At 44.2% G+C, this 25,149-nt stretch overlaps 1 protein-coding gene across 3 annotated transcripts in view; it reads right to left on the bottom strand.

Annotated features, from left to right (window-relative positions):
- Positions 1-8,443, bottom strand: part of EDARADD (EDAR associated via death domain) — a 75,094-nt gene extending 66,651 nt beyond the window's left edge. Inside the window, exon 1 of one of the 3 annotated variants that reach the window (XM_058669390.1) lies at positions 8,316-8,443. In XM_058669390.1, coding sequence (XP_058525373.1) covers positions 8,316-8,379 — 64 coding nt within the window. In that variant the 5' untranslated portion in view covers positions 8,380-8,443. Of the gene's footprint in view, positions 1-7,201; positions 7,634-8,315 lie in introns of those variants that run through there. The other 2 variants (XM_058669389.1, XM_058669391.1) reach the window with 2 other exon arrangements.
- Positions 8,444-25,149: the final 16,706 nt, after the last annotated feature.

Here is a 25,149-nt window from a genome sequence, read left to right as displayed (position 1 = left end):
AGAGAGCTACTATCTGTGGACTCAATTCCCAAATGCCTGCAACAGAGGAATTCAACCAAGCAGGTGTACTTGGGCTATGTCCCCTCCAGGGCAAATATTAGCAGGAAGATGAAATCAGGACTCAAAGAGAGGCACTCTGATATAGGATGTGGTCATCCCAAGTGGTGTTCTAACTGCTATACCAAATGCTACCCAGTCAACTTTCTGTGTTTTAGGAGGAAGGATATTGATTGACGAGATGAGGTTGAAAGGTGAAGATATCAAGTTCCCATACCTTTCTGTCATTACCCCTTTGTCTCTGTGTTCCCATATTTCTATCTCTGTATGTCATAGTGACATGATAACATGTCAAGTCACCTGCTTGGCTAGCTGTTCACAAGTCTGTTATGTAATGGTTTGGCTCTGGGCCACTTTTGTCTGTAAACTCATACAAGCAATTGTGGGGCATGGCTGCCTGCAGATGGATGTGGACATATATGCAGCTGCTTGTGGATATATGGATGTGTGGTTATGTGTGGGTGTATGTAGGTATCTCTGTGTGTGTCTGACTGCTTCCATGGACACAAAGGTGGGTAGCTCCAGAGGCCCCACTGATGTCAGGCTAAGTGGTTACTCTTTGTGCATTTCTCCCTGCCATGATGAGTAAAGAAGACATAAGCCCACAAATGGCAGTGACTTGTTATCTTTAGCCTGTCAAATTCTGAGTCTGCTTGCCCCTAGGGCGCTAAACCTCAGACATACAAACCAACTCTAAATAACCTCATTTTAATTCGATTAACTTTACAAAGACTATTTCTGAGTATGTCAATGTTCAGTTACAACTTAAACATTATTTTGAGAGACAATTCAACCAATAATTGTACACTTTTTCCTCTCTAAATTCACATCTTTCCTACATGAAGAATATATTCACCCCATGACAATCTCCATCAAAACCTTAGTCATTCCAGTGTCAACTCTAGATACAAAATCTCATCTATTCCTCAACTCAGATCATGTCATCTACTGAATCAAAATCTCATCAGGCACAGCAGAGCGCTGTGCAACCAACCAGGCATCACCAGCATCCTGCCTGCAACAGAAACACTGGCAGGATGCCTGAGGGAGGCCTGTGCTGTCACATTCCCACAGCTCCGTGTATTAGTCACATTACATAGTTTCTCAAAAGAAATTCAGACACCTTTAAAGATGTCCTTTCAGAGAAAACAAAGGAACCATGTCAGAGCTTCCGGCTTTCAGAGCTGAAGAATGGGGTTCTTTGTGTTTTCAAGTGAAGAATTAAAGGTCATTCTTTGAACCTGTGATTTCAGAGTTAATTTATCTTATTTATTTATTTTGCTACCATAGCTCTTTTGCTACCATAGCTCTTTTGTGGCCCCACAGCTACTCCCACTACTGGGGTCCTGAGCCGTATTCGGGATGATGAATGCATTCAAGCAGCAGTGCCGTAGTGTGGTGGGAATGACCCACAGTTTTACTGGCATTTCTCTCTGTTTTGGGCAGCACGCCACCTTGTTATGGGCCAAACAGGTACAGAGATCAAGAAAGTCCACTCCTGCAGTGACTTCTCTGGAGGACAGTCTCAGTCTACTGGCCAGGATCAAACTGAAGAGAGGCAAAGGAGGATGGGGGGGAAGAGACGGAAACCAAGGAACACAAAATGGAGAAGACAGAAGCATCTTAAGAAAGTTAAAGACAAATCCACAGGGAGGGGGAGCAGAGAGGAAACAAGGGAGACGGTTTCCAAAAAAACAACTGGCTGGCCCAGCTTTTCAAACATGGGTGCCCTTGGGAGCAGCTCACCCTTCAATTTTTAGAACCCACGCCCTAACCCCATCTCTGCCATGGTAGAGCAGACTACCACCTGACCCGCCACAGGGGCCCTCCTGACTGTTGGCTAAGACTACGGCTCTCAGGGCACAGTGTGCAGGACAAATGAGATCCTAGAACAAAGCACAAGCATGCGCTGCTGTGCTCTGTGGCCACGGGCCCTTGGCTCATGGCAGCAAAACAAGTATTGTACCACCTCGTCAAGCCAGACCTTCAAAACCCTTATTCCTTGCATTTGTCTGTACTATCCACATGAACACAAATGAACCATTCTGGCTCATTCAGTGCCAGATTGTTTATTTATTCTGTGGGAGAGATAGAGAATGGTTAGCTCCACTGGAGCCAGTATGACTGTTTTCATTCCATCTGACTACAATAGTCTTATGGATTTTCTCAGTGTAAAAATTTGCTTTTTAAAACTAATCAGCCATTGGTTCCAGTGCAAGTCGGGACTGAGAGCAGAACCAACCCAGCAATTGCAACCACCAGCTGATTGTGGTGATGGACTGTGCTGGTCCCTGTGCTTACTAGAACACACAAGAATCTGATCTGGGAATACCTCAAAGTTTCTTTGGAGATCTCCCCAATCGAACTGCTGGACTCAGAACCCCCGCCAAGAAAAGACAGAGGACAGAATAAATCAATCAACCACCTCAGCTATATGTTGGGCAGCGAAATACTGGGCAAATGAAGACTCTATGATGGACTCTGACAATCAGTGGATTCTTCAATGACCTCATCGAGCTGGGAGTGGTGAGATTGGCAGCGATCCATAACTGGAGAACTATTAAAACCACTTGAGCGGGCCCGGCGGCGTGGCCTAGCGGCTAAAGTCCTCGCCTTGAAAGCCCCGGGATCCCATATGGACGCCGGTTCTAATCCCGGCAGCTCCACTTCCCATCGAGCTCCCTGCTTGTGGCCTGGGAAAGCAGTCGAGGACGGCCCAATGCATTGGGACATGGCACCCGCATGGGAGACCCGGAAGAGGTTCCAGGTTCCCGGCTTCGGATCGGCGTGCACCAGCCCGTTGCGGCTCACTTGGGGAGTGAATCATCAGACGGAAGATCTTCCTCTCTGTCTCTCCTCCTCTCCGTATATCTGACTGTAATAAAATAAATAAATCTTAAAAAAAAAAAAAAAAAACCACTTGAGCAAGTATCTCAGAGCATGCCCCACATCCGGGACTTTGGGCGGGTGGGAAACTGGGTGGGGCTTCTCCCTCAATATCCCCCTTTACCTCAGATATATGAAGGAAACAACATGGACATAAAAGTCTTACCCACTTCCCTATAACCCCTGAATCTTTATACCGTAATTAACTATGTAAAGAATAAAAAAAAATAGAAAAAAAAAGATGAAGCATGAAAAAAAAACTAATCAGCATATGTGGAATGATGAAATACTTTTACTGTATGTGTGTGGGTATACGTACATCTTTTAATAAAACTTTTCAAGTCCCCACATTATCCATAATTTTTTTCTCATTACCCATATTCAATAGCACTCTAAAAATATTAAATGGAAAATTCCAGAAATAAACAATTCATACATTTCAAATAACTTTCATTACAGTATACTGTCATAATTCTTCTGCTTTATTATTAGTTATTGTTGTTACTCATATGCCTAGTTTACAGCGTTGTCTTAAAATGGATTTATTTACTTGAAATACAGAATTACAGAGAAAGGAAGAGACACAAAGAGAGTTCTTCCACCTGCTGGTTTACTCCCAAATGGCTGCAATAGCCAGGGTTGGACCAGGCTGAAGGCAGGAGCCTAGAGCTCCACCGGAATTTCTCCTACATGGCTGGCCAGGGCCCAAGCACTTGCATCATCTTCTGCTGCCTCTGCAGTGCATTAATAGGAAGCTGAATAGTAAGTAAAGCAGACAGGACTCGAACCTGGAACTCTGATATCAGATACCAGCCTTGCAAGCAGTATCTTACCTTGCTGTGCCACAATACCAGCCCCTATCAATGAAACTTCGCCAGAGGTTGTACATATAGAAAGCATATGGGATTTACTTAAACACACACACACACACACACACACACACACACACACACACACACACACATTCCTGTATGGCCCAGGAATACATGAGGTTTCAGATATCCACTGTAATCTCAGTACAAACTTCCCATGAATAGGCAATACTACTATAAACTCGGTAGTTAACAGCTAGTATAAACATCTAACTGGATGAATTAAGTTTCTAAGGCACCATTGTGGAAAGGAACAGTTTTCTTCCCCTCATCACTTGGAACACATGCTGTTAAATTTTGTATCTCTCATCCACTCATTGAAGCTTTGTCTTTTGTCCAGGGCTTACTATGTGCTGGGTATTGTGCCAGGCCTTATGGAGAGAAGCTGCCAAACAAAACAGACCCAGACTCTGTCAAGCAGTATATAGTTTAGTGGGGGAGAGTGACATGGGCCAAAATAATGGTAGCTAGAAACTGTGCCGAGTGTCACAAAGGAAAGGTACACAGTGTGCTGAGAGTGTTTAATAGGGACTGGATCGGAAACTTAATAGGCAGGTAGAGGGTAATAGGGGAGGAGGAGGGCATTCCAGATATCACAGCAAGCTGTGCAAAGGCCAGGAGGCAGGTGGCTGCAAAGGTTTTCAAGGAAACAAAAGGAAACCATGTGACTGCTACATGGAGAGTTGGGAGGCTGAACAGGGCAGGAGGTAGGGAGGTAAAATAACTAAGTAGGAAATCATTTAAGTACTAAGGGTTTGCCAGAAAGGGTTGGGAAGCCAGAGAGGGGTTCTAAGCTGAGAATTAACAACATCAGGTTGTGTTTGAAAGATCATTCGGGCCACTTCCTGGATAATAGGTTGGTAGAAGGCAAGAGTGAGTGTGAAATAACCAGAGATTACTGGTACCTTGGTCTTGGGAGGAGACACAGATACTCTTCTCTAAAAGCTCACATACACTGGCACCATTTGTGGGTTCATTAGAGAAATGGAAGACAGGTAGGTATGTCAGTGGGTTGCAAACACTGTGCGAAACGCTGGGAAAAATTGAGGTGTTTTGAGTATGTGTTTGTATATATTTAAAAGGTTGTTGCCTTTATTGGTAGAATCCCAGGGAGGGAATTGGCATTAGGAGCATCTTTCAGATGCCTGAATACGCTCTTCAACAGCCAAGTGCTAAGAAGATTTCAAGCTCAAAAGGTCTCCCTCCTCTTGGTGGGATGCTCAAATCCACCTCTGTCCTAAGAGGTCACCCACAGGTTTGCATCCTGCCTTTTAAAGAGACAGATTCTTTTCATAGGATACCCTCCTACATCCTCTCTTCGCTCAACAGTCACATAGGCTGCTGGGATTTTGAAATCCCTTTATTGTAGGTTACGTGCTGGTTCCAAGTTGATCAAACTGAGCCAAGCCAACTACAAGCATCCCTACAAGAATCACAGACCCTGAGGTGCTGACATCTAAGATCACACCTGCCCACATGATGCTCTCCCTTAAACTATCAACTCACTGGGGCTTTTCTACGCTGATGCCATCATCTGGCTGTGCTTCCCAGCATCCCTTCCAACTGCTCACCCCACTTAGCACAGTCCATTCTTCAGGGCCCAGTACATATTTTACTTGTATTACATTCAATGTCTGTGTCTCTCAAGATCTTTTTGAATCCCCTGCCCCTTCCAACTCCCACAGCCACTGCATCATTACTTAATGAAATCTAGCCTAAAACTTCTCTTGGCTCCCTGTCAATTCCTTTCTCAGAAGAGCAGGCAGCTTCCGTAGGAGTGGGGATGAGAGGATAGGAGAGGATTTTCCCTCTTTATGCACCCTTGTGTTTTTCCAAACAATGGGTGGTTGGATGCAGGGAGGACTACTTAGGCACCAGACTACTTGTGTTCCATCTGCAACTGTGACTTGAAGAATTCAGATAGTTCCTTAATGGCTCTGGGAAACTCCCCTGACCCTTCCCGGTGCCAGTTTCGCTTTTCGGTTTAACCTCTGCTGACCACCACAGACATCATCTATCTTCTAACCAGTCAGGTCACAAATCACCAAGGTCAAGCTCTGTGCTCTGCCTAAGCTCAAGAAATGCAATCAACAGAGAACACAGCTACTGTACATCCCCTTAAATGAAAAGTCATGTTTCAAAATCAACAATAGAAAGAAAAGAGGAAATTTACAATGCCATGAAGTTAAATGACATGTTACTAGATATGACAGTCTCCATTACACAGCTACTATACATCCCCTTAAATGAAGAGCCACAAAACAAAATCAACAACAGGAAGAAAAAAGAAATTTACAACACCAAGAAGTTAACATTCAGATGTGAGGATGTAGTGTGGTATGCATTTCTGCTTCCAGACAAAAATAGACTTGCAATGAAACTATTTACTATATCTTGACAATAGGATTCTGGACTGTCTGCCATTGTCCAGGCCCGCAATGATGGACATATGACTGAGTATGAAGAACTATATGTTAGTAATGATATAGAGGAACTGGGGGGGAGGGACCTGGGGAGGGGATAAGGGAATATGAAACTGTACTATAAAATAATAATAATAAAATGTATATAAAAAAAACAGGGAACACATTTATCTAAGCAGTTCTATCTGGTTCTGTGTGGCTCTCTCTAGCATTTCCAACCTCAGCATGGGCCCCAAGCGTAACCTGGGGGATACATAATTCATTCATTCTTATGTTCAATAAAATCATGGGCATTCATAACCCAGAGACAGAGAGGTGAAGTATGAAGATTTCAATTCAAGTTGTGAGAGTAAAGAAAAAAATCTGGAATCCGGTCTCAGGTACAAAACATCCAGTATTTTAAAATAAGGATAAAACTAGAGGCTTTTTTTTTTTTAAATCCAGCGCCTCCAAGGGGAGCCTGTTGTGGGATGAGCCTCTTGGTTTTGTGAATGCTAGCTTATAAAACAGCTACAAGGGCAGCTCACTATTTAGAAAACAAAAGCACGGAGGAGACCGGAAGAGCAGAAGAGAGCACGCTCGCGCCTGGGGAATCAAGGACAACCGCTTGTTACACTCCTTACTGCCACTGGTTTCTGGGGTCTGGCTTCAACCTGGCACCACAGGCCGGGGACACCGTCAGGCCACCGGGCAGTGTGTCTCAAGGGAACCAGAGGCAGCAGCCCATGAGAGCGTGGGGAAGGGGCGAGCCGACCAGCAGCTGCTCATACACTGGAGTAGGGGGCTGCTGTAGCTTTGCCGGTCCTGGCCACTCGCAGCCCAGCTGGCCCCAGGGCACCCCTTCGGTGCTGAGGCTCTGCCCCGACAGCCCCACCCCGCCCCCGCCACCGCCCCCGCCACCGGTGCCTTGCCAGATCTGTGGTCCCCGCTCCAGGTGGGGGATGAAGCACCAAGTCACTTTACCTGCGCGCAGAGGGTCCTCCGGAGAAGCCATGGGGGCGGGATGGGGACAGATGAGAGTGGTTGGAGTCGGGCTGGGCGACCTCCAGGAATGGGCCAGAGAGCCGGACCACAGAATACAAAGTCCTGCTCTTCCAAGATGAGCTTCGAGCAAACCTAGGCGACTCTGCACGTTTCTGCTCCACCTCCACCTTCACCACCTCCTCCACCAGCACCTCCACCTCCTCTTCCCGGGGCTCCGCAGCTTCTTCCTCGTGCTCACTTCCTGCTTTTGCAATTGGCAAAGCCCCTTCTCCGCGCGGCCCTCCCTCCAGAGGCGCGGGGCGGGGGCCGGGGTTCCGCGACAGCTGGCTGGGGCACAGAGAAAGCCCTCTCTAGGGCACAGGGTATCCCCTGTGACCGGAGTGCACGTCCTGTCCAGTGCCCACGTCTCCCTGCGCGGGATCCCACTGTGGGACTCACTAATTGCAGTCCGAGACAGACGAATCACCCCTCCTTCGTGGTCGCCTGCCTTCCTGGCTCTAATTGCTCCCCAGCTGGGACTCACCTTGCACAGGCCTGGGCCGAGATCAGATATTTAAACAATTTCCTCATCTTTAGACAGACTGCCGCTGCATGATGGCACACGCTAATTCTATTTAGATTGTTCTTTGGTATTAGTTATTACATGACCTCCAAGGTGAACGCTACACAAAGAGCCTTAAAAAGAAGATTCGAGATGCACCCTCACAGCCTCTGTAGAAAAACACAGATTGTCTGGGAAATGGTTGCCTGGTCCTCTAAAAAATCAAATTATTTAATGTAAATGCGAATTCATACTATTTCCTTAAATAAGCAGATTGCAATCATTTATTAAGGATATATTTAAAATGGCTACATTTTAAACAAACCCATCATCAATCCTAATGTTACATGCAATTCAAATTTAATGGGAATCTCTCAAGAATTTTAACAATTGATACCTGTCTTTACACTTAAGAACCCAACCACAAAAACTGGTTTGAAAGAGGTAAGAATAGTAGTTAGAGTCAAATATCATCAACCAGTTACCATAAATAACCTCTAGCTAAACACTCAGTTCTGAAAGGTGGCAGGAGAGTGGCAGGTGTCTACATACCCTTGTGGTGACCAGGAGGTGGCTTTGCACTTCTCCCCATCTGTTTAGTCGTCCGGAGGCCCATGGCACATTTAAAATCACTGTCTTATTCTCTGTGCGTCGCAGGGAAGAAACAGGTTCGAGAGAGGAGGGTGCTCACTGTGCGCCCAGCAAGAGCCAAACCTTCTAGATGAAAGGCCTGGTGAATTTGTGGGTGGGAGGATAAACTTCCTCTTGATTTGCCATCTGATAGGAAGGGAAATTTTTTTTAAGGGTATTTTCTCAGAGAATCCATTTTGAGGTTTGGTTTGTGGTCCTTCTGTACTTCACATGAAGATGGAATAATTTGTGAGGTTGGCTGCCGGGAACCACATGCTTAAGGTGGGTTCTCTCTGTCTGCGGTGCAACTTCAGGCATGGCTCTGATGAGGGGTTGCTTTTCAAAACGGCAACCCATAATTCATCCCCTTATTATGCTTATCCTTCACTGTATTAAATAGAAGCTGTGTGGTGGAAGTGTGCCTTAGTGATAAATTTTTTTTAAAAGGAAGACTGATGAGGTTATTTTTTTCTTTCGTTCCATTTTTCTGTGCCTCCTTCCCTCAAACCAAAATCTTATCATTAACTTTGTTTTTCTTGTGTGCTTTGGGATCTTTAAAATGTAATGCAAATAGCAGCATTTTACATTTGCAATGTACAGCCTTTGCAATTTACATAGAAGAAAAGAAATTTAAAAATCATTCTCACTCACTAAATTTATAGAGTTCTCACACAATTTGCTACCACATTATATCCTTCAGTACTTTCTTCTATTGTTGCCCAAAAAATGTTTTAAAATACTCTAAAAATGGACATTTTCAACATTTCCTAAAAGCACCCAAACACTCATGAATCTTGGAGTGATGTGTTACATTTTGTATTTCTCTTGCTTCCTGTGTTTTTTTTTTTAAAGGGTTTTAATTTATTTGAAAGGGAAAGCAACAGAGGGAGAGAGAGAACTCTTTTCATCAGCTGGTTTAATCCCCATATGCCCACAACATCTGGGATTAGGCCAGACAGAGCCCACATGGACGATAGGAGCTGCCTCAGAGCACATGAATGGGCAGCTAGATCAGAAGTTGTAGAGTAGCAAGAACTATATCAAGCACTTTGTTATGGGAGGTAAGAGTCCCAAGCAACAATTTAACCCACTACATCACAATACTCACCACACTTTCACGGTTCTCTGAATGATCTTCAATTTTCCTTTTCTGACCAATGGATATTTGATGAGTTATCATAGAGTCAATCATGCTGGACTTGACTCATGGGCCTATCACCACAAAGTTATGCTACCTTAAACAAAAAACAAACAAAAAAAAGTTCTGAGTCTGTTAGATTTTACAGAATTGTGAAAATCACTGGAGCAATATATAGATATTTTTAATTTTTATTTTATTTCTAATATTGTTTACATATTTGAGAGGGATGCATGCCCATGTGACACTTTGATCAGGGTGGGGAGGGTCAACGTAGGGAGGAAGGTGGGTGGGATAAATGTTTCCAATTGTTTTCATTTTCTCCTGTATCTACATGGGAGAGGAAGGAAACGGGGCTGCTCCTTGCCTTCAAGCTACATCAGCATCCAGATGGTCATCTGATCATACCTTTGAGGCCCTAATGAGGAAGAATGCTCCAAGGATGTCACTTTGACAATTCTGAGATGTTGTTGGCTCCATTGCACCAGGGATGAGCAAATCCCTCCAAGGTCTACTGGCTGATTGGGTACACTTCAGCGCCTCCACAGACCCAGACACTTGCTGCAAAGTTTGGCCAGGAGAGTTATCCAACCTGTTCTGCTTTTCATCCTCTGATGAGGCACTTGGCCTAAATGAGCTGGTTGTCAAGTTCCCTGTGTGCATCAGTGTATATTATTCATTGTACAAACATCAACAACTTGAGGAGGCCCAGTCCAATATGTGTACTCTAAGGTTGGACCACATATCTTGTGCTTTTCCCTGTGGCCTGGGTTTGAGTCTAGAAGTCTATTTGAGGAGTCCCTCAAGATACTTCCTCTGGGTTGACTTCAGACTTGACACTTGTGTGTGCCAGCTAGTACAGGGTCAGTTTCTGTCACCTGCACTAGCTAATGCCTATACTAGTGGATGCAGCTACCTGGTCATTCTGCCCCAAGCCCAATATGTACTGTGGCCTAGCCCTGCCAGGCATGTCCCCCAACCCCAGCTTCCATGTGTGCCTGTGGGTGGTGGGTCATGCTACTTAGCCCAGCCCACCACTCTGATGGGTAGGAGCTTTGGCCTTACTCAGACATGTCCTCCAGTTTCCCCTTTCAAAACCACCTTGTTTCAGTTGCCTCTCTTAGCTGTGAATGAAGTGGCCTCATCCATGGATGTCATCTCCTGTCAAACATACCAAAGGTGGCTCCTATTTCAATATGTCCCCAGATACCTTCCCTGGGCAATCTGCAGTCCCCCATCCCACACAATGGAGTTTGACATGCCTGGAGGCTGGGGCAGTGTGTCCCACTTGCTGCAGTGTGACGCCATGCAGCAGCAGGAGGTGTTTTCCACATATCTTTAAAAGAAAAAGAAATAGAATAGGCAATTATGCTGTCACATTGGTAGAGTTAGCCACAAAGTTGGTATTAACCAGGTCCAGAATACCTGCCAGCTATTGGCTGTTTTTCTCCCAGCAGTATAACACTTGCCTAGGTACAAGGCAGTTGCCTACAGCTAAGGAAAACAATATATATTTTAAAATACTGAAATCAGTGCCTGCCACACAGTAGGTATAAGTAGACCAGTGACCTTTTCTGTTTTCATTCTTTCTTTGGAAACAGAACATCCTATTGCTCTTGTTACAAGAAATGAACTAATATTAATTACAGTGTATGTGTATCGCATGGATTAGTGGATTGACTAGTAGCATTCCTTAATGTGATCTTTTTTTCAAAACCTTATCTCCATTGCCCCTCTTGTATCAAACAAAATGCAAACCTTGGGGAAACCAAAATAAAGAGTCCCTAACTCCTAAGGAGATTATTATCAAGAGAGATTTGCAAATATTGTTTTGTTACAGAAGTGGGGAAATGAACATTAAACCATGGAGAGAGTAAATGTATAGAGGTAGGCAGGCACTGAAGATGTATAAAAGCAAAGCATCATGATGGTAAGTACTTCAAACTGAAAATGCGCCAAGAAAGCTTCGGGCAGATTCTGAGACACTTCATGGCCACACCTCTGCAGACTCAACAAAAGAAAAGCAGTTTTCTGTCTTTCACGAATAATCACAATTCTCAAAAAAGTTATCTTCAAATACAGCAACTCAAAATATATTTTATTTGATTCATCAGTTTTGTTTGCTTTATGACTTTTGAAGTACTGTAACTTCTGCAATCTAAGATAAAAAGTATATCACTAAACCACATACTTCTTGATTTTAAAGGATGTATAGATTTTATCAGATGACCCCCAGTAAACAGGACTGCCCAAAGGGGTCTGACAGAAACAAAAAATGCCTAGAACTACCAAAGAAATATATGGATGTAGGAATACAGGAGAGTCTGAAGGCCTCAGAATGAGATAGTTTGTGCAGTTGAATTTTCCAGCACACTGGTAGGTAGCAGGCTCAAGTAGTTGGGTCTTGCCATCTGTGTAGGAAACAAAGATTGAGTTCCAGGCTCCTGGCTTCAGCCTGGTCCAGTTCCAGGCACTGTGGTCATTTGGGAGAATACCAGTGAGTGGAGGTTTCTGTCTTCTCTCTCTGCCATATATATTTACACATATAATAAATTCCTTTATATGTCCTTAATGAAATTGTGTGTGATGAAAAACGCCCAATGAGAATTACTAAAATGTGGATCTCCTCATTTTTGGAAAATATATTTATTAAATCCTGTCCACAGAGCTTTGTAGTTGTCCTGAGTCATTTAACTCCTCACAGAAGTGCCCGGTTTTCTTCTGCAGAGGCATCCTACCTACTCTCAGTGCATGCTACAGGTAGAAGTGCAATGGCTCTTGATTTGCAACTCCAAAGGCCAGCACTGGACTCAGTCACAGTCTCACAGATCACAGCCACAGTAAGCCAATGAGCCAAGGAGACCCTGGCGGGACTTGGGGATGGGCCTTCAAACAACTAGCCCAAGAACAAATAGATGAGATGTGGCAATAGTACTAGCAGGAGTGAAACATTTATGAGTGTCTATATTTCGGAGAGCTTTCAATGCCAGGCAAAAACATTTAAAATTGCTTTTTAGACAACAGGAAATCAAAGAAGCCAGTTTCTGAAAAGGAGCAAGAGAAAATTGCTGTTTTTGGAGGATTAGTCTGACAGCTGTGTGGAGGATAGGACAGGGTGAAGAGAGAATGCAGGCTGAGAGATTGTTTAATCTTCCAATACACTATAATTTATTTGAATGGATTTACATTGTCATCCAAATGTGGAAGAAACTTAAATCAGAAAATTCTAAACTTTTTTTTGTTACTTCCTTAAGCATTCATTGTTATAGGCAAGTCAATTGCCTCATAGATTTGTACATAAGCATAAAATGATCTGGAAAGGTGGTTTCCAGAATATTAACAGGGATTAGAAACATAAATAGGTAGAACATTATCTTTTTTGGCTGATTTGATTCCTGTTTGCCAGAGGAACACTATCCTGCTGCTTATATTTAAGTAAGAATAATTCTTCAAGTTTCCTCTCCTTGATGAAGCAATACCCTCTGCATTCAGGAGGTTGACTCTGGTCTCCTCTTGTTTACTTTGAACTGTTTACCCAGTAGAAATATGACCTGTTTGGTTTCCCACAAAGTGAATGGCTAACTGTAGATAATTTTCAGAATGGTATTGCTAAACACACTTAGAATTGTGAGAGTGGGTGTTACAGAAGAGAGAAAAGATGAGGCAGATGGTGTGGTTGCTGGCTGGGTGGGGCACTTTAATTCAAAATATCCTCCAGCAGCCCGAGGAACTTCACCTGTCCTGAAGGAGTTCCTGGTGCTTTGAATTCAGGTGCTCCTGGCTAAGCATCATTTACAGTTCTTGAGTGAATGCCTTCACATACATCAGTGTGCATGGTCTTCCAAAAATGAATAGAAAATGCATATTCTGAAAAGTTACAAGGGTTTAACTCTTCTGCACCAAAAATAAATCCATCTTTCAATTTTATTTTTCCATGAATCCTTAGGAATATCCTCATATTTCTTAATTTTGAATAAAAATTCAGAGGTGATTTCTTTTTTAAGATTTATTTATTTCCATTGGAAAGGCAGATCCACAGAGAGAGGAAGAAACAGAAAGATCTTCCATCTGCTGATTCACTCCCCAAATGGCAATAGGCGGAGCTTAGCTAATCAAAGCAAGAGCCAGGAGCTTCCTTTGGGTCTCCCATGTGGGTGCAGGGTCCTGAGGCTTTGGGCCATCCTCAACTGCTTTCCCAGGCCACAAGCAGTGAGCTGGATGGGAAGTGGAGAAGCTGGGACATGAACCAGTGCCCATATGGAATCCCAGTACTTGCCAAGACGAGGATTTAGCCATTGATCCATTGTGCTGGGAGCCAGAAGCTGGACTAGAAAACACTATATAGTTCATGGGTATTCAGCAGAGTACACAGAGGATCCTGCCTTCATAGTGGGGAATCATATGCCCTGGACTAAGCAAGCCCTGGACTAAGCAAGCGCTGGCCCAGTTCTACCTAGAAAATTCATTTTAAAAGCAAGACCCAGGGGTGGGCATTGTGTTGAAGAGGTTTAAACCAGTGCATAGCTTTAGCTGTTGCAGACCTTTAAGGGAGTGAACCAGTGGACCAAGAATCTCTCTTGAGCTGGCACTGTGGCACGATAGGTTAAGTCACTGCTTATGATACTGGCTTACCATATTGGAGCACAGATTCAAGTCCTAACTAATCTACTTCCAATCCAGCTTCTTGCTACTTGTGCTGAGAAAGGCATCAGACAACAATCCAAGTAATTGCTATTCTGTCACTCATGTGGAAAACCACAATGGAGCTCCAGGCTCCTGGCTTAAATGTGGCCCATTTCTAGCGGTTGTAGCCATTTAGGGAGTGAACCAGGGGCTAGAAGCTCACCCTGTCTCCATTTCATTGCCTCTCTGTATTTCTCCTTCTCTGTTGCTCTGCCTTTCAAATAAACAAAATTTTAAAAATATGTTTTCCAGGTCTGCATTTAAAAAAAGTGTCTGTGTAAAATAATTAAAAGTTTTTGGGATTCGGGGCTTTGGGGTTGGGGGCGGATGGAAGCCCCCCCACAGAGTAGCATCTGTAGGGGGTGCCCCTGCAGGGCCAGATCCAAGGCTGGGGACTCAGCAGCCAAAACCACTGCCCAAAGGCAGTGACTGAGTCCTTGGCTTTGGGCGGCCAGTGCACCAAATGGTGCCAGGCTCTGCCTGCTGGCCGCCCAGCAGCGAGCTCTGGGTTTTTTAGGAAATGAAATTGCTGCTTAGGAAACCTTCGAGTAAGTGTGGGGACTGAGACCTGATGATTTGGAGGGGAGTGTCCATAAGATCTGTTTCAGCCAGACTAAATCACCAGCCAAATTAGGAATCCTGAGAAGGGCTATTAGCATAGAGCATCACTGACTGCCACACACCTGTCCACACCAAAGCTATGGATGGGGGCCTGTCTAGCTGGGCACCATTACTTGACTGGGTGGTGGAACAGTGGACTGGTCACATTCGGCAGGGTCAAGACACTTACCAGCATGCGAGAGAATTTGGTCCGGGGGTAAACTCTATGGGGGAAGTGTGGGCCTAACCCTGTGGAAATACAAGTCCCACAGGTTAGTTCGCAAGCTGGGGTGGTGAGGGGCTAAGCAAGGAGTGACCATGGCACCTGCCATCACTTATGGGTAAAGGAACCAATGGCATTCTGGGCAGGTCAAGGCAGCATCATCCAAAGGAGCATCCTAAAACAGGATGTGGAGTGGGCCAAACTGCAACTGGAAGGGGGCAGACTGGGCAGGGCCAAACAAATTTCAACTCACAAAAAAAGAATAGAAATCAGGATGGAGCACATGTCATTCCAACCCAGGCTCTTACAACAACTGGTCTACAGGAGGCAGGGATACTATGCCATAGCATTGAAGGCAAAGGCTGAGACAGGTGAGGGGAACACCTGTGGGCCTCATGTGCGCTAGATCGGGGAAGGATCTGATTGGGCTGACGGTTCCGAATGGTGCAAGCAAAATTAGAGTGGGCAAGGGTTGGTAGGGCTTTGCCACATCATCAGATGGCAGAGTCTGGCACCGGGAGCAAATTCTGATAAGGTAAATGCCAGAACCACCTGGAGAGTGTGCAATCATGAAGTTGGAGTGGCCTAGTAGGGAGATAGTGGGCACCTCCCTCGTGGGTACCCACTCCCACTGGAAAGCAAGAAAACCAGGACAGGGGCAGGGGTTGCTAAACAGAAAGGCACCTGCCAGGATGTGTATGGGCTGGATAGTAGGCTGGTTGGGTCGAACAAGGCTTCAATGTCCATTGACAAGTACCAGAGCTTAATGGGAGGTGGGACAGACTGAATAAGCCTGCAGTACATACTCGCTTGCATGGGAACTAGGGAAGGGAGCAGACCTGGTGGGGGTTATGGGGAGTTGCCCCAACTAGGCTGCAGCTCCCATTGGTTTGCGTGAGGACCGAGTATGAAGTGGGTAGGATCGAGCTAGACCACAATACCCATTGGTCCAAGTGGATGACAGGGCTGGAAACAGAACCAACCCAGAAGGTTTTAATACCCTTTGACATGTATGAGAGCAGAAGGGGATGTGGGACAGACTGGACTAGTCTGCCACACATACTGGCAAACCAGGGTAGGGGGCAGGCCTGGTGGGGGTTATTGTGGGTTGCTCCAACTAGGCTGCAGCTCCCATTGGTTTATGTGAGAGCCGAGTATGTGCTGGGCAGAACCAGGCTGGACTGCAAACACCAATTGGTTTCAGTGGAAGACAGGGATGGAAACAGAACCAACCAGCAATTGCAACCAACAGCTGATAGAGGCAATGGACTGTGCTGGACCCTGTGCTTGCTAGTACATACAAGAATCTGTGGAGTGGTGAGAGTGGCAGCAATTCATAACTGTTGAACTATCAAAACCACCTGAGCAAGACCCTTGGAGCATGTCCCACATCTGGGACCTGGGGTGGTTGGGAGACCGGATGGGGCTTCTCCCTTTAAATCCCCTTTTACATCAGATATATTAAAGAAACAATACGGAACTAATTGTCTTGCCCATCTTCCTGTAGTGCTTGAAACTTTTTACCCTAATTATGTCAAGAGTGTTAAAACATAAATAAATAAATTAATTAAAAATAAAGTTTTTAAAGATAGAAATGTATAACAACCACAGGAAGAAAGGAGGACAAAAGTAAAGATATCAAATTTTCATCAGAAACTAGGCAAGGCAGGAAACAGTAGAGCATCTTTAAAGCAGAGAAACAACATCTTTATAGAATTAAAAGCAAAATTTGTCAACCTAGAATGGTACACCCATAGAAAAATCTTTCAAAAACATACAACGTTTTTAGAAAGGTAAAGTTGACAGTATTCACCTTCAGTAGACCTCCACTACAAGAAATGTTACAGAGGGACCAGGACTGTGGCATTGCATGAAAAGTCGCCAGCTACAGCATCAGCCTCCCATATGGGCATTGGTTTGAGTCCTGGCTGTTCTGTTTCTGATCCAAATCCCTGCCAGCGTGCCTGGGAAAACAGCAGACATGGTCCAAGTACTTGGGCCCTTCCACCTATGTGAGAAAAATAGATAAATCTCCTGGCCCAGATCTGGCCCTTGTAGCCATTTGGGAAAGGAAGCAACAGATGTCAATCAACAGGTGAATCAAATTAAAAAGTGGTATATGTTTACAGCAGAATATTATTCAGCAATAAATGAAATAACTACTGACACATAGACACCGACAGCACAAAATAGTCATGCTGAGAGAGGCCAAAAATAGGCAAATAAAAACACCTAAAACATATACATTTTATTCATTTTATATAGATAAAATAAATTTAAAGTGCATAATCTATGACTCCTTTTATATAACCCCCTTGAAACACACTTGAATCTACAGTGACACATATTCCATATGGACTCAGGGTTGAGGGTGGGAAAGGAGGGATGAATTACAATGGGAAATAAGTAAACTTGTGTGTAATGGATCTGTTGACTATCTTGCTTGTGGTGATAGTTTCCTGGGGATCAAATTGTGCACTTCAAATATCTGTAGGTGATTGCTTGACAATTATACCTCAAGAAAACCACTTAGAAGGAAGAAAGTAGAGAAGAGAAGAGAAAAGCTAAGAAGAGAAGAGAAAAGGAAATAAAAGAGAAACAGGTTGAAATAACAGTTAATAGAGGAGACAACAGAATGGGGGTGGGTAATATTTAAAGGGGACTTAAGCTTCTGTATTGGTTTAGTTTTATATATGGAGAACTCATTCAAACACACTTCTTTAATTTTAAAAATTGAATATCAAACTTAGAAAAGATTTTTCAAAAATGCCTGCTTAACCAAATCAATCTATCTGCCACGTCCAGTCCTATACACATTTGACACAATAATCTATAAAGATTGCCTGAATTTTTTCTTTATTCTTTTCATTTTCCAGACTATTCATTACTTAAATGGAAATGAGGACAATTAGTGATTTGTTTGCCTTTCACACAGTAAGTTGTGGTTACTGTACCTAGAGTGATTCAAGACTTTTCCTACCTGCATTCACAATGGTAGCATTTTACTTTTTTGTGTCACACTATTTTTATTGCTCTTAAAATTTAAAATTTCCCAAGCTATTATCCATTTTTATCCAACCAGGTTTTGTCTTGGCAATACGGAAGCATTACCAAGAAGGAAGTAACTCAGGGGACAAAGAGAGTGAAGTGCATCAAGAGGGAAGGTAGGGGGCACCAGAGGCAAACAATAGTTCTGAGGCCCTGCACAGAATCGCCTGAAACCTGCGCACACTGCTATTGGAGTTTTAGCAAAGGAGATTGACTTTTTTTTTTTTAAGCATCACATTGCACCTGGCATTCTGTGCATGGAAAGTTTAATTCAGTTGAAACAGAAGAAATTTAAGTTGCACAATGTGGAATATATTTTCTCGCAGGGAAAAAAAATGAATTGACTTTTCTTTTGCGACCTTAAGAGCTTGTACTTCAGAAACACCCATGAGCAACATTACAATAGTTCTCTAAGTTTCAGGACTATTTATTTTGTAGACAAAGAGGATTGTGGTTTTGATTGTTTAAACAGGAAACTTCCTGTAATACTGACTTTTTTCTCAGAAATTTTCCATTTCAGTCAGTACAATCACTTGCAGCTATGTAGAACCCCTACCCCTTCTCTCTCCCTAGGAACACAGTCACATATGAATCTGATATTCTTTTTTCGAGTTTGGGATTGAAGATCATGGATCTGAATTTTGAATTTAAGAAGAAAACAAGTGTATGATCATGTCCATTGAAGTATAAATCCTCTGATAAATAAGAAAGAAGTGATGGCTCCTAAATGTCCAATGGAAAGAGGGAAGATGAATTATTAATGATGATTGCAAACCTTATAAGCACAACAATAAAATAGTTATTTTACTTTAAAATACTTAAATTCTATAATGTCTAGCAGTAGGAAGCTTAGAAGTCGTTACTCTGACTAGACATGGTTGGATAAGAATGAAAATCTAGATACCTATACTTTGTGAAATTACCTTTCAAAAACAACAGAGAAACAAGGATTTTTCTCAGATAACCAAAAACTGAGGGAATTTTTGTCAAGTAGATGTGTTTGGAAGAAATATTAAATTTTCTTCAGAGATGAAAAATTACATAGACTAAACTATTTACATAAAAGGAAGAACATTAGAAGAGTAACAGATGGGAAAAACTACATTCCTTCTCCTTAACTGCTCTAACAAATTAGTTTAAAATAATAACATTGCCTCCCCTCTCCCCATGACTTAATTGGATATTCTTCCCCTTGCAAGGCCAGGATCCCATATGGGTGCCAATTCCTGTCCCTGCTGCTCCATTTCCAATCCAGCTCCCTCCTTGTGGCCTGGGAAACCAGAGAAGGATGGCCCAAAACCTTGGAACCCTGCACTTGTGTTTGAGACCCAGAAGAAGCTCCTGGCTCCTGACTTCGAAAGGGCTCAGCTCTGGCCTTTGCAGCTACTTGGGAAATGAACCAATAGATGGAAAATTTTTCTCCCCATTTCTCCTTCTTTTTGTAAATCTGCCTTTCCAATGAAAACAAATATAAGTCTTGAAAAATAATAATAATCACAAAATATTCAACTACAAATATATATATATATATTTGTACAAGCTTAAATGTCAGTGAAAAGAACAACAATGATAAAGAATAGGAGAGAAGAATTAACATTATTTTATTTCTACTAATGAAGAGTCTGACATGCAGCCATGATGGTTCAAATGGCTGATTCCTGTCACCAGTATGGGAGATCTGGATTGCACTTCTGTCTCTTCCCTTGGCCTTAACCCAGCCCCAACCATTGCTGGCATTTGGGGAATGAACAGTAGACAGTATCTCTCTCTTTATGTATCTCTTTGTCTCTGCTTCTGTTTTTCAAGTTTTAAAAAACAAGAATGCTTTAAGACAAAACAAAAAGTAGTGTACCTGATATGCAAAGGGGAAAAATGGACTCATAGGATGCTCAGTTAACATCACCTTCAACCGGGCTTGGCGGCGTGGCCTGGTGGCTAAGGTCCTCGCCTTGATCCCATGTGGCCTCTGGTTCTTATCCCGGCAGCTCCACTTCCTCTCTGTCTCTCCTCCTCTCAGTATATCTGACTTTGTAATAAGAATAAAATAAATCTTAAAAAAAAAGTATTCAAGTAATAATATCCTTGGAACCTTCTTCCCCACATCATAGGTATGGGCTATGTCTGGGGAGTGGGTCAGGCTGAGATAAGCCACAGCATCCATAAGAGTTGCATGGGGTGTGGAATGGTTGGGCTAACTGTTGCACATGCCAATACATGCAGAAACAGACTGGGGGTGGGGGAGGCTGGTCAGGATTACTGGGGATTGCCCTGATTAGGCTGCAGATTGTGCTGGTATGCATAAAGGTTGGGTCTGTAGCAGGCTGTGCTAGGCTAGGCAAAAGTGTGTGTCAGATGATGTAGGAGATGGGGATAGGGGCAGAATGACCAGGCAGCTGTATTCACAGGTATGTGCGTTGGCTGCTGTAGATGACAGACTAAACCTGACCCTGTACTAGCTGGCACACACAAGTGTCAAGTCTGAAGTCAACCCAGAGGAGGTATCTTGAGGGACTCCTCAAATAGACTGCTGGACTCAAATCCTGGCAACAGGGAAAAGCACAAGATATGTGGTCCAGCCTTGGAGTGCACATATTGAATTAGAACTCCTCAAGTTGCTCATGTTTGTACAATGGATAATATACACTGATGCACACAGGGAACTTGACAACCAGCTCATTTAGGCCAACAGAAGACAACAAGTGCCTCATCAGAGGACAGAAACTAGAACTGCCTTAGAAAGTACAACTCTGCTGGCCAAGCTTTGCAGCCAGTGTCTGGGTCTGTGGAGACACTGAAGTGTACCTGATCAGCAAGTAGGACTTGGAGGGATTTTTTTCAACCGTGGTGCAACAAAACCAACAATGTCTCAGATCCTTCAAAAGTATTCAAGTAAAAGGGGCTCGGCAGCGTGGCCTAGTGGCTAAGGTCTTCGCCTTGATCCCATATGGCCTCTGGTTCTTATTCCGGCAGCTCCACTTCCTCTCTATCTCTCCTCCTCTCAGTATATCTGACTTTGTAATAAAAATAAAATAAATCTTAAAAAAAAAAGTATTCAAGTAATAATATCCTTGGAACCTTCTTTCCCACATCAGGATATGTAAGATGTCACCAAATGACCTTCCCCTAGCCCCAGGTGATACAGTTTGGAAGCAAAGGGTAGCCTCCTCCCTTTCCCTCTCCCTGTAGATACAGGAAGAAAGGAAGGAAGGAAAGAAAGAAAGAAAGAAAGGCAGGCAGAAAGAAAGAAAGAAAGAAAGAAAGAAAGAAAGAAAGAAAGAAAGACAGACAGACAGACAGACGGGCAGGAAGGCAGGAAGGCAGGCAGGCAGGAAGAAAGAAAGAAAGAAAGAAAGGCTGTAAACATTTATCCCATCCACCTTCCTCCATACTGTGACCTCCCCCACCACACACCCTAATCAGAGTGCCACATGGGCATGCATCCTTCTCAACTATGTAAACACTAAAAATTAAAAATTAAAAAAAGAAAGAAAATATCAGCCTAATGAAACAAGATTGCACAAGCGAAACTTCATGTACTAGGATCTCTAAGCTTTATGGAACAGAGGACAGAAGATGAAAAAAAAAAGGCTCCAATTACAAGAAAACTGATGAACAACACCAAAACTGATTATCTGGTGCCTGCTCTGGGTAAAAAGCAGAAAAATCACTGATGAAAAGACGCCACCTCACTAGACACACACTTAAAATACAGGACAACATGAAGTAATTCTATCCAAAACTGGGTTCATTTTAAATACCAATCTTAGTCCAACACAATGTAACTCACCCACAGTGGGTGCTTGTAGTCCTCCAAGCCCAGCGCTGGAATGGTGTTGCCCACACTTAGCAGAGCTGCGTGCACATGCAGGCAAACCCAGGGAGGCCAGGAGGTAATAAACACGCTTGCCCAAGGTCAGGAGTCTCTAGTACAAAGCTGAAAACAGATCCCACGTCTAGGATAGCACTTGTGACCTAAGAAGTGGTACCCGGGACAGGATGTGAAGTTACACCAGCTCTGCTGCAAGAGTGCCTCAGGTTCAAGTTCGATTTTTATATGCAGCAACCCAGTATTAAAGCATAACGGATCATGCCTGCTACATACGTTTCTGTGACCAGTTCTGGGATGACGAGGAAAGGCTGGTTAGGGCGGCCTCTGTAAATTCACCACTCCTGATACTATTTTTGCAGGCCAACCACTTGGTGCCCTTGTACCACAGGAGCGTGCCGGCTTCTATCACAATCTGATGAAAATCTACCATGCCTGAGCCCGACACTGGAGAAACTTCTGGGTCCTTTCTTTTGACTCCACAGCCACCATCGGGAGAAAGTCGTAGGCTTTCAGTACTTGGGACTGCAATATTTTACCAAAACCTTTTGAAATGTTTTCCCTTAGGAGCTGTTTCTCTAGCAGGACTGGGCTCAGATGTGCTTTCTGCAGGGGAAAGAAGCCTCTCGTGGAGAGACCACGCGTGGGATGCACTGGACAGCAGCTCGGAGGGAGGCTTCATCCTCGTGTTTGCAACAGTGAAACATGCAGGTTGCCAGGCTTCTGCTATTTCTGCTGGGTTCCTTCTAGCCGCCAGGGTGATTTCTGAGGTAATGTAGGTATGAAGCTACAGAAAGAAGAATCAAAGGAGCCCCATTTTCGGCACGTCCAGGCCTCTTTTCAAAGGTCAGGGCCTGGAAGGCCCAAGAAGACATATTCAGAGTCCATACCACAGGCTGTGAGAGGTGGGCCGAAGACCCGCGCGGCGCAGACACAGGACTGGGAGCCCCGCGTTCCAGCCCACATAGTCTGGTGTCCAGGCGCCTTGGTTTTAGTGGACACGGAAGGCCAGGGAACACCCGTTCTTGTTCTTTCAATCTCTTAGGACCACGATTCCCACAAAACTCTGCGCTTGTGTGGGGCGTGGCCACAGCGAAGGGGCGGAACCTTTAGTTGGCGGGACCGCAACACAACGGAAGTCTTTGCTGAGGGACCCATAAAGGGAAACTTCCTGCCTTCGCGAGCTGAGGGGCAGCTTTCTCATTGCTTGAGGGGTGTAGGCTGTTCTGCTCAGGACTGTGTTCGCAGGTAGGCGGCTTGGCTGGCGGTCTGGGCATACCTGAGGTCCCGGGAAGTTACAGTGCGGGTAGGAGGATATCCCTGACAGAGTCCTGGGACCCCACACCAGTAGCGCTCTGAACCAGCTGACTTTGTTACTGGACACAAACTTGACCATGAGAGTGCCTTCATTTTGGCGTCAGCAATGAACAGAGATGCAGCCAAATCAGGGGGGTGTCTGTGGATTCTGCTGAACCACTTGGATGTCTTCCATAATCCTTTCTCTGCCTTTCTCAGCCTTTATGTTCTTCTCCCTTGGATTGCCTTCCAGGAGAATTCCTTGGCTTGGTATCCCAGCCCTCTGTTGACTCTAGAGCAATGCCCAGTCTGCTCAAAAGTCTGTTTCTTGAAGTTTCTTTATTTTAAAAATTCAGTAGTTGTGTTCCTAAGATCTCTGGTTAATTTCTGTTCATTAATGGTCTGAGCTTATTACATGATGTGACATTCTTGTTTATCCTTATGAGACTTTTAATTATACTGATTTTGGAGTATCAAGATGGCGGAATAGGGTAAGGACACGTTTAAACAGACGGAGAAACATTAGCCAGGGTGAAGCAGAGAGGGCACATTCCAGAAAACAGGAGAGGACAGAAAAACAGCAGAGGGGCACTTGGAGACTGACAGACACAGGAAAGCAACAGACACAACCATGTGGTATTGCAGTGACTGATACCCCAGTGGCATTCAGCAAGTGGCTATCCGAATTGCAGCGGCAGCCAGAACTCCACCAGCAACAAGCTGGGAAGGGACATTTACTGAGAACTCAGGAGGTGAACCCAGACAAAGAACTGCTCCTCCTGCTGGTCTGTCTGATTTGACCAGGAGCAGAGACAGAGCAGCAGGACCAGACGGGCAGTGTGGGAACAGGGTGAATATCATAGGCCAGTCTACCCCCTGGAGCTGAATTGGACCCCATTTTGCCTAAGGTGGCAAAGGCAAGGGAAGGGACAGGACCATGCATGCCCTGAGCTGGGAGTGAACTCATTTCTGACTCAGTGAACTGCACCAGAATGGCATCCTACAGATTCCACCTAAGACCTCAGACCTGACGGCCAGCAGATCAAGAACTCTAGCAGTGGCACATCAGGCACCATTTTGTACAATGTGGAAAAACTTTCTAAGACTGTAGGGACAACAGTGAGCTGTGCATGTGCTGAGCTGGGAGCAGACTCACTGAGCTCAGTACGTTGCACTGATCCCACATGGAAAATAATACTGACTATGGCATCATACAAGTCAAAATAGGTCCATATGGTTCTCAGACCTAACAGCCAACAGGTTCCGGCAAGATCAGTACCACCAACAACCTAGCTATATAGGACACCTGGTGTCTCCCTAATCCTGGGATCTGCTCCAACTGGAAGTGGGAGAAAGGTTGTATAGACAACAGTGCAGCCTCAGCACGATATCACAGGAGGTGGAGGTAGGGGAGCCAGGAGCTTAGAAATCTGCCCCAAGGAGAAAAATCTGCTAACCAGAAGTACAATGATCAAGAACAAAAGAAGAGACAGAGGCACAATGAATATTACTGAAGACTCCCCTGCAAAGGAGCAAGCACCTTTGCCAACCTCAGAGTTCACTGAGGAAGATATTGAGGAAATGGGGGATACAGAATTCAAAACACTTGCTATAAAGCTGGGTTTAAAGCTGTATTCAATCAAAATTTTCCTAATCTGGAGAAAGAGTTGGGAAACAACATCCAAGAGGGGAACAAAACTCCCAACAGGGTTGACCAGAGCAATCTTCACCAAGACAAATGATCATCAAGCTCTCTTCAATGGAACATAAGGAAAAGATCCTTAAATGTACACATGAAAAAAAAATCAACTGACATATAAAAGAATGCCAATTAAACTCACAGGAGACCTCTCAAAGGAAACTTAACAGGCAAGAAGAGAATGGAGCGACATATTCCATATTCTAAAAGGAAAAAAACTGTCAACGCAGGATAATGTACCCA

Source organism: Ochotona princeps, chromosome 10 (assembly GCF_030435755.1).
Source record: "Ochotona princeps isolate mOchPri1 chromosome 10, mOchPri1.hap1, whole genome shotgun sequence".
Taxonomy (NCBI): domain Eukaryota; kingdom Metazoa; phylum Chordata; class Mammalia; order Lagomorpha; family Ochotonidae; genus Ochotona; species Ochotona princeps.
The sequence above is the reverse complement of the archived record's forward strand: the minus strand, read 5'-3'. Positions and strand labels throughout refer to the sequence as shown.